The sequence below is a fragment of the Phaseolus vulgaris genome, chromosome 8, assembly GCF_000499845.2.
Source record: "Phaseolus vulgaris cultivar G19833 chromosome 8, P. vulgaris v2.0, whole genome shotgun sequence".
In the NCBI taxonomy this organism is placed as follows: Eukaryota; Viridiplantae; Streptophyta; class Magnoliopsida; order Fabales; family Fabaceae; genus Phaseolus; species Phaseolus vulgaris.
Window position 1 is genome coordinate 34,838,085 of NC_023752.2, and position 9,211 is coordinate 34,847,295.

The 9,211-nt window shown below is 52.8% G+C and overlaps 2 protein-coding genes across 2 annotated transcripts in view; both read left to right on the forward strand.

Annotated features, from left to right (window-relative positions):
- The first annotated feature begins 2,318 nt into the window (after positions 1-2,318).
- On the forward strand, positions 2,319-2,900 carry LOC137825003 (uncharacterized). Its single transcript, XM_068630676.1, has one exon. It carries the CDS (start codon positions 2,319-2,321, stop codon positions 2,898-2,900), a length of 582 nt encoding a protein of 193 aa, XP_068486777.1.
- A 51-nt stretch (positions 2,901-2,951) lies between these two features.
- LOC137825004 (uncharacterized) overlaps positions 2,952-9,211 on the forward strand; it is a 29,834-nt gene continuing 23,574 nt past the window's right edge. The window contains exon 1 of the mRNA XM_068630677.1: positions 2,952-3,441. Coding sequence (XP_068486778.1) covers positions 2,952-3,441 — 490 coding nt within the window. The remainder of the gene's footprint in view (positions 3,442-9,211) is intronic.

Here is a 9,211-nt window from a genome sequence, read left to right on the forward strand (position 1 = left end):
GTACGGAGTGCTCTTTTGTCTGGACCGCACCCCTCTCAGATGATGACACGTGGAGGCCTGCAACTCACATCTAACCACACACGTGTCACTTACTGGAAGGGCTCTAGCGCTTCTCTTTGTGTGCCTAAGTTACGCCCTTGCGGAGTAACTCAGGATGTTTCTCTTATCTGGGTAAATCGCATACTCTTAGGAGAACGTCAGGTGTGGTTGGTCTAGGCACACTCACCAAACGTTACTCTCTGCGTAGACGACTTACCCTTCACGATGCCATGCACGTAATGGGTTGAGGGAATCACCAATCACCGACTGGCTTACTAGTTCCCTCAGGCCACTCTCGTGCATGATTCCTTGAGGTGTGCTCATGTGAGGTCCATGCGTAACGCTCTCGCTGGGAACCTTAGTCCCAGTTTAACTGCGTGTAACACGAGACCCCGATGACAGTACACCCGATGACTGATCAGTGTTTATTCGCTTATCGCGCTCTGCCTCCAGGCGCGAGTCTGGGAACTGGTCTGCTGGTGGTCACTTGGCTACTGACCACCGATCACCATTCTGGGTGATCTGTCCCCCGACCTCTCTGCCGCCTGATCTGTCGGTGGTAACTTGGTTACTGACCACCGATCACCTCTCTTGGCGATCGTCCCCCCGACCTCTCTGCCACCTGGTCCACGTGTCACCCTTCTAGTGGTCCACGTGGTTTTCTGCTGCTGACGTCATCGACTACCGATGACCGATCGGATCACAAGCCCCCCAGTCTCGAGTCGAGAACTCGTTCTCAACGAAGAGACTAAGTGGTCGTGCCCCCAGTCCACGTGGCAAGTTGGGCTGCCTCACGTGCCACCTCACGTGCTGCCTCTTTATCGTTTGGGCTTCTTCTCTTAATCCCGCGACACGTGGCCCCATCAACGGCCAGCGCTGCGCGTCGCTAGCGCTTCTCTTATTCAAATTGGCGCGCCCTTCCACTGTTCCTTCATCTTCTTCATTCAACTCCCAGACTCTCTGCGAACTTCTCTTCTGCGCACCCATCTTTCTTCAAATTCTCTGCTTCCCAATCTCTTGCGATCATTCCAAGGTATGGTTTTTCTTTTCCCTGGCCCCTTTTTGGTCATCTTTACCGATTGCATTTATCATTCTAGTTATCATGCATTCATCTTCCCCATTTCCCTCTCTCGAACCCGCGCTAGGGTTTTTTCAGGCTCTTACTCTGGCTTCTGCTTCTTCTTCTTCTTTTCATCTGGGCATCTCCTTTTCCTTTCCCTTTTCTGTTTTCACCGAAACATTCATCATTCCTCCTTCTCCCATTTATTCTGACTTTTTCGTTTTTCCTCCATTTGCAGCTATCTCACGATGGCTCGCTTGAAACAAACTGCACGCATCATTGCTTCTTCTTCTGGTGCACAGCCTTCCGCGAGTGCGCCAGCTCCACCACCGCCTGTGGCTACCTCCTACCACGACAATGCCAGGGTCTACCAATGGGCTCCCCTGGCATTGCTCGCCGAAACCTCCACTCTACTGCCTGAGGGCCATCTCAAGTCCCTGCTAAGTCGCAACCCCGATGAGCCTTCCTGCTCCATCGACAGGGAGAACGACTTCAACATTCAAATCCGCATCCCTCCTCGAGGATGCCTATCTGCGTAGATGACAGGGCCACCAATGGGGTGTCCTTTGTCTTCATCTACTCCGCCATTTTCAAAAGACTAAAGCTGCGCCTCCCTTTCACTTTCTTCGAAAAGGAGCTGATGATGGAGTTAAACGTCGCGCCCTGCCAACTCCATCCAAATGCCTGGGCCTTCATCCGGGCGTTTCAAATCCTCTGCAGTCATTTCGGGCACAACGCCTCCGTGGACGTGTTCCTTTACTTCTTCGAAGCGAAGAACCCTGGGGACAGGTCCTGGGTGAGCCTGAACGGGGTTGCTGGGCGGGTGCTCCTGGGCGGGTGCTCCTGGGCCTGTACCAGCAATCCTTCAAAGACTGGAAGGGCAGATTCTACATGATATCTGCTACCCCTCAAAGTCCAAGTCTGCTCGAGGGATACCCCCTCTACTGGGTTCCTGGAGTTGAATTCAAGAAGTCCAGGGACCTCGAAGCTATGGCCCCCTACGAGCGCGAGCTATGTGGGCTGCTCCTGGGGGCCAAGTACAACTCCGCCCGCCTCATCAAAGATGAATTTGATGTGGTGGCTCTGAAAAAATATATAGGTAGCCTTCCTTGCACTTCTTCGGATACCTGCACTTTTTCATGCATACTTTTATGTGTTCTTTAACTTACTTGCATATCTTGGTCATCTAACCCTTCCCTTTTCCATGTATGCAGACTCGATGACGGGGAAAGACAGGAAGCTGGCCCTACTGGAGCTTGCCAAACGTAGGGGAGCCAAGGGCACTGGTTCCTCTTCCTCTACAACTGAGCCCATTGCGGCCCCTCCACTCTCGGTCGCACCAGCTGAAGGCCCCGAGCCAGGGAAGAAAAGGAAAAGGTTGGTGAAAGCTTCCGCCTCTTCTACTGCTGCTGCTGCGGCTTCAACTGAAGAGGAGAGCTCAGGCTCTCCTCTTGTTCACCGCCAAAGGAAAAGAGCAGCGGTTGAGGGGGCCTCATCTCTCCAGCCTGGCGAGGTTGAGGTAGTGGAAGTAGAGGAAGGGTCTTCCCCACCTCCCTGTGCTCAACCTGCCTCAGAGCCCTCAAGTCTTCCTTCTCCAGGCCAGCAGTTGCCTCCAACTTCCCAACTGCCATCTTCCCCCCCAGCAGGCCAATCACCTGGTCCACCTGCTCATCTTGCTGGGGGTCCACCACCACCACTGCCAATCCCCACCGCCACTGCTGAAGGTGGGGGGTCCAGCTTGCGCCCAAGCACTTCTGGGACCAACCACGAAAACTTCAGCAGGGTCATCACCCTGGTCTGACAACTCATAAGCAACCGGGAGCTTGTCGAGTGGAGTGGTGATGAGGTGGATATGCACCTGGCCAAGCAGGTAGTGCTCTCTCTGGAGTTTTCCACCCAGCATCGCAAGCAATTAGCCCTGGAGAAGAGGGTGAAGGATCTTGAGCACGACAAGGAGTCACTGCGAAGTGACTTTGAAGCTGCCCAAGGATCTGTGGAGTTGATGCGGGGCATGGTGGAAAAAGCTAGGAGGGAGTACCTAGCGCAGGTCCAAGAGACCATCAAGACAGAGATCTTGATGGGGCAAGCTGTTAGCTCCTTGGACTGCACGGTGGTGGAGCTTAAGGCCGAGACTTCCTCCCTGCGCCAACAGAACACTCAGCTATTGGGGGAGCTCGAGTCCGCCAAAGAAGCAGCTGCTGCTGGGGAGAAAAGACTTGAGGAGGTGGTGGGCAAACTGTCTGAGGCTGCCTCCTCCCTTGCTGCCGTCACCACTGAGAGAGATGTTGCGGAGGCTTCAAGGCAAGAACTGGAGGTGGAGAAGGCTGATTTGATGAACGTGGGTGCTGATGCCCTTACAGACGGATTCGAGCTAGCACTCGAGCAAATCAAATGCGTTCTCCCAGACCTGGACCTCTCGCAGTTCAGCATCTACCATGAAGTGGTGGATGGAAAGCTCATCCCCCCTGCCCCTTAAACTTTTCTCTTCTCTGTAATTTTAACTTCTGCACAATTTTCTTATTACTCTGAAATTTGTATAAGACTTGACTGTGAATACAAACTCTCAATGCTTCTTTTGTTGCATAAGTTTCTTCCCTTGTATTTTCTTTGATCTTCACTTATCTTTATGTGCGCGACTAACTGTTAGCTAGCTTAGGTTCAGCGCGATCTTGGGCTTTACCTTTCCTTTCGCACACGACTGAGTGTTAATTAGCTTAGGCTTAGCGCGATCTGCTTCTCTTACTCTTTTGCTTCTACTTGATCACGACTGGCTATTCCCTCAGCTTGGTGTTTAACAGTCCTCGTGCGCTGCTTTGCACCACTAGCCAATTACTGACGACTCATCAGTGATCGCTCTTTAGTCTTTACTTAGCTTTCTCTGTCGCTCTAGCGCTAAGTGCATAAAGGACTTTGACATCGATCGCTCAAGGTGATGCCTCGTCTTGGGGAAAGAAAAGTGTTTCTCGCTAACCCCTTTTACTTTCCCCAAGGTCATCACCCTTTGGCGGGTTGAGTCGCTCATTCCCTGTCTCACTCCTGGGGTGAGAAGGGTTTCTGACTAAGAGTCTTACTGGGCCAATATTGGTGTATGCCAAGTGGGTAAGGACGTTTTGTCAAAACCTTTCCTTTCCCCCCCTTGGTCTTACTAGCACCCCTGGCTTTTCAAACCTTTAACTGCTTGCGCTCACACCTGGGGTGAGGAAGACTTAGATCGGTGCCAGTACTTGCGCCTAGGGCAAGTAGGGCCTAACCAATCACCTGCACTTGCACCTGGGGCAAGGAGGATTTTAACTTAAATACTCGAGCACACTTGGTATGCTGGAAATTTTTCTTTAATTGGGTGGCCTCGTTAAAAACCCTCCTTAGGGAAAAGAGTGCCCCTTTGTCTGTTCAACTGTTTCCACCATATACAAAGCATGTATCTTTTAGCGCGAGAACGCCATTACTGTACAACTTTAACTGAAATAAAACTTTAGATGGGTGGCGTTCCACGTTCTGGGGATTGCTCCTCCTTCCAAAGTCTCTAGGCGATAGGCTCCGTTCTCTAATGTCTCCACCACTCTGTATGGGCCTGTCCACTTTGGGGATAACTTGTTCTGCATGTCATTCTGATGCGCCTTTCTCATCACCAGATCACCTTCCTGGAAACGCCTGGGCCTCACTTTAGAGTTGTGCCTCCGCTCTACTCTTCTCTTCACAGCTTCGGCACTGACTCTGGCCTCTTCCCGCACTTCGTCTAGCAGATCCAGATTCACCTTACGCTCTTCATTGGACTCTTCAGCAACGAAGTTCAAGAATCTGGGGGAGCTCTCCTGTATTTCCACAGGAATCATGGCGTCTGTCCCATAGACAAGGCTGAAGGATGTCTCATGGGTGCTGGACTGTGGGGTGGTGTGATAAGACCATACAATTCTGGGGACCTCCTCTGCCCAGCCTCCTTTGGCCTTGTCTAGTCTTCGCTTCAGCCCCCTGAGCAGCACTCGATTTGCTGACTCCACCTGCCCATTTGTTTGTGGGTGCTCCACTGAAGCGAAAACCTGTTGTATCTTTAACTCTTCACACATCTTCCTCAGCTGATGACTTGTGAACTGGGTGCCATTGTCGGAAACCAGCCTCTTGGGTATTCCGAAGCGGCAGACAATGTTCTTCCAGACGAAGTGTTCGACTTTCTGTGCGGTGATCTGTGCAACTGGCTCTGCTTCCACCCACTTGGTGAAATATTCGATGGCCACAATGAGGAACTTCATCTGCCTTGTCGCCAGGGGAAAAGGTCCTAGGATGTCAATCCCCCATGTATGGAATGGCCACGGGCTATGGATGGACCTCAACTCCTCAGGGGGTGCCTTGTGCCAATCTGCATGCAGCTGACATTGTTTGCATCGCTGAGCAAACCTTATGCAATCTTCCTTCAGCTTTGGCCAGTAGTACCCCGCGCGGAGTACTCTACTTGCCAAAGCGCGACCACCTACATGGCTTCCGCACACCCCCTCGTGCAGCTCAGACATGAGTCTGGTGCATTGCTCGCCGTGTACACAGATCTGCACAGGGTGAGAAAATCCAAATCTAAATAGGCTTCCATCTATAAGAGTAAACTTACTTGAACCCCTCTTATTCTTTTTGCTTCTGCCAGATCGAGCGGGAGTACACCATCTTCTAAGTATAGCTGGTATGGTGTCATCCAGGTGTCGGGTTCCTTCTCCGCATGGACCTCCATCGACTCATCGGTCTTTGAGGGTCGCGATCTCACCCTCGGTGCTCTTAGCGTTTCTTGAGTCAACGACCGATGACCGATCGTTAGGCGCTCCATTGACTTGTATACATGAAGCACCTGGTTGTCTGATAGGAACGCGCGCGGCACCTTCAGGGTCTCCTGAATGACAGTCCTCTGCTTCCCCCCTTGCCTGAGCTGGCCAGCTTGGCAAGCAGGTCTGCTCGGGCATTTTGCTCTCTTGGCACATGCACTAACTCAAACTCAGTGAAGGACGTCTTCAGGAGCTGCACATACTCCAGGTAGGCTGCCATCTGGGGATCCTTTGCTTGGAACTCCCCCGTAACCTGCCCAGTGACCAGTAACGAATCGCTCTTGGCCAGCAGATTTCTTGCTCCCATTTCTCTTGCTAGCAACATTCCTGCGATCAGGGCCTCATACTCCGCCTGATTGTTGCTAGCTTTGAAGGCAAAACGGAGGGACTGCTCGATCAGTACCCCGTTTGGTCCTTCCAGGATGACTCCAGCGCCGCTTCCCTGCTGATTAGAGGAGCCATCCACCGATAACACCCATCGGAAATCTAGCCCTTCTGCAGGTGTCGCGACTGACGACAACTCGACTACAAAGTCTGCGAACACCTGCCCCTTGATCGGTCCTCGGGGCTCGTACTGGATGTCAAACTCTGATAATTCCACCGCCCATTTGACCATCCTGCCTGCTACGTCAGGTTTCTTCAACACGTTCTGGATAGGCAGATCAGTCATCACGACCACTGTGAAGCTGTGGAAGTAATGCCTGAGTCTTCTGGCTGAAAACACCACCGCCAGAGCAGCCTTCTCGAGGGCCTGGTACCTTGTTTCAGGGCCTTGCAGCACCTTACTCACGAAGTAAACAGGCCTCTGGGCCTGGTCCTGCTCTTGCACCAGGACTGAACTGACTGCCCTCTCCGTAACAGCAAAGTATAGACGAAGAGGGATGCCTACCTGGGGCTTTCGCAGGACTGGTGGGCTCGCCAGATACCCCTTTAGCTTGACGAAAGCTCCTCGCACTCCTGTGTCCAGAGAAATTTGCTGTTGCGTTTGAGACACTGGAAGTATGGGTGACCTTTCTCCCCACCAGCGGACATAAATCGGGACAGTGCTGCCAAGCGACCGGTGAGCTGCTGCACCTCCTTCACCGTCGTTGGGCTCCTCATTGCCACGATCGCCGCACACTTCTCCGGGTTAGCTTCGATTCCTCGCTCTGTCAAGAGGAAACCCAAGAACTTCCCAGCCTTCACACCGAATATGCATTTCTCAGGGTTGAGCTTCAGCCTATACTTGGCAATGGTGGTGAATAGCTCTTCCAGATCAGTTGCATGATGCTTCTTCTCTTGGGACGTAACCACCATGTCATCTACATAGACGTGTACGTTCCTTCCCAGCATGGGCGAGAGCACCCTATCCATGAGCCACTGGTAGGTAGCCCCCGCATTCTTCAACCCAAATGGCATGACCTTGTAGCAATAGCAAGACCGTTCTGTCATAAACGCGGTCTTGCATTCGTCCATTGGGTGCATCCTGATCTGGTTATACCCTGAGAAAGCGTCCAAGAAGCTGAGTAGCTTTCCCCCGAGGCGCTATCGACTAGAGCATCTATACTGGGTAAGGGGTAAGAATCCTTGGGGCACGCCTTGTTGAGGTCAGTGAAGTCCACGCACATTCTCCACTTGCCGCTTGCCTTCTGCACCAGTACCACATTCACTAGCCACTCGGGGTATTGGATTTCTCTGATATGCCCTGCGACAAGGAGCTTCTGCGCTTCGTCGTGGATCACCTTCCTCTTCTCCTCGTTGAATTTCCTTCTCCTCTGTCGCACCGGTCGAACCATGGGGTCCATCGACAGACGATGGCAGAGGAAATCGGGGTCGATTCCTGGCATGTCGGATGCTAACCATGCAAAGGCATTCATGTGCTTCTCAATCACACCCATGATCAGCCTTCGCTCTTCTTCAACGAGGGATCCCCCCAACTTGAATTTTCTTCCCCCGATGTCCACTTCGACCCATCCTTCAGCTGGGTGGGGCCTCCTCTCACTGGCAATGACCGCTCTCGCGATCCCTGACTCGCGAGGAATGATCGCGCCTTCTTCTTCTTCAACTTGGGCTACTTGGGAGCCCCCCACCGCAGCATCCTCCATCCTCTGAGCGCCCTGTGTCTCTCTGACCACCGATCGCTCTTCGCGCACGCCCGGAGGTGGTTTTGTGGTGACATGGCACACACTTCTTTTTTGCTTCAGGCTGTTCTCGTAACAGCGTCTTGCCTCAGCCTGATCCGACTTGATGGTTATCACGGTCCCTTCCATCGACGGCAGCTTCAACTTCATATGCCTTGTCGATGGTATTGCGCCCAGTCTATTGAGTGTTGGCCTCCCCAGCAGGACATTGTACGCAGAAGGGGCGTTCACCACTAGGTACTTTATCTTTTCAGTGCGGGCTGTCGTTCCGTCAGTGAACGTTGTCCTCAGCTCGATGTATCCCCGCACCTCTACCTGATCCCCTGCAAAACCGTAGAGACAACCAGTATACGGTCTTAGCTGGTCAGGGGATAACTGTAACTTGTTGAATGTTGGCCAGAACATGACGTCTGCCGAACTTCCTTGATCTACGAGTACTCGGTGCACTCGCCTTCCCGCAGTGATGAGAGAAATGACCACAGGGTCGTTGTCGTGTGGGACAACGTCCCGTAGATCAGCCTTCCTGAAGATGATGTCCACTTCCGGGTAATGACTCCATTCACCGCATCTACCGCCATTACTGACCGAGCGTATCTCCTTCTCTGTGAAGCTGTGCATCCCCCACCCGAGAAGCCTCCTGCGATCGTCTGCACTTCCCCATGGACTGGGACTTCATGCTGCTGTTCTCCAGTCTGGGATCCTGACGCGCGATCACCCTGCGGCTCACGCAGGTAATCTGCTAGGAAACCAGACTTCACCAACTCTGCCAGTTGGTGTCCCAGCGCCAAACAGGAATGAAGTGTATGGCCAAAAGCCTGATGAAACTCACACCATTCGTTCTTCTTCCTTCCAAGCACCTTATCTATCTTTCTCTGGTACTCGTAGTCTTGCTGCTACAGCAGGAAGGCGATGAGATCCGCCAATCCTACCATGAAGTTATATCTCGGGGGTGGCGTTGTTCTCCCTTGCACGCCCCCTGCCTGGTCTTTGCCTGGTGCATAGGGACGAGGTTTCTCTCGCACCTTCTTCCCCTCCTTGGCCTCATGCACCCTTGCTTGTTGTGGCTTTCCTTGCCCTCCACGCGGTCTGGGTGGCGCAGCACTTCCCCTCTTCTCAGAAACCTCTGTTTCTGCCACTATGTGCGCACCGCACGTCGTCGAATCTCTGCAAAAGTGCTGGGATGGCTCCTG

Coding starts and splice junctions, on each gene's coding strand:
- LOC137825003 (XM_068630676.1), top strand. CDS start 2,319: ATGACGGGGAAAGACAGGAAGCTGGCCCTACTGGAGCTTGCCAAACGT.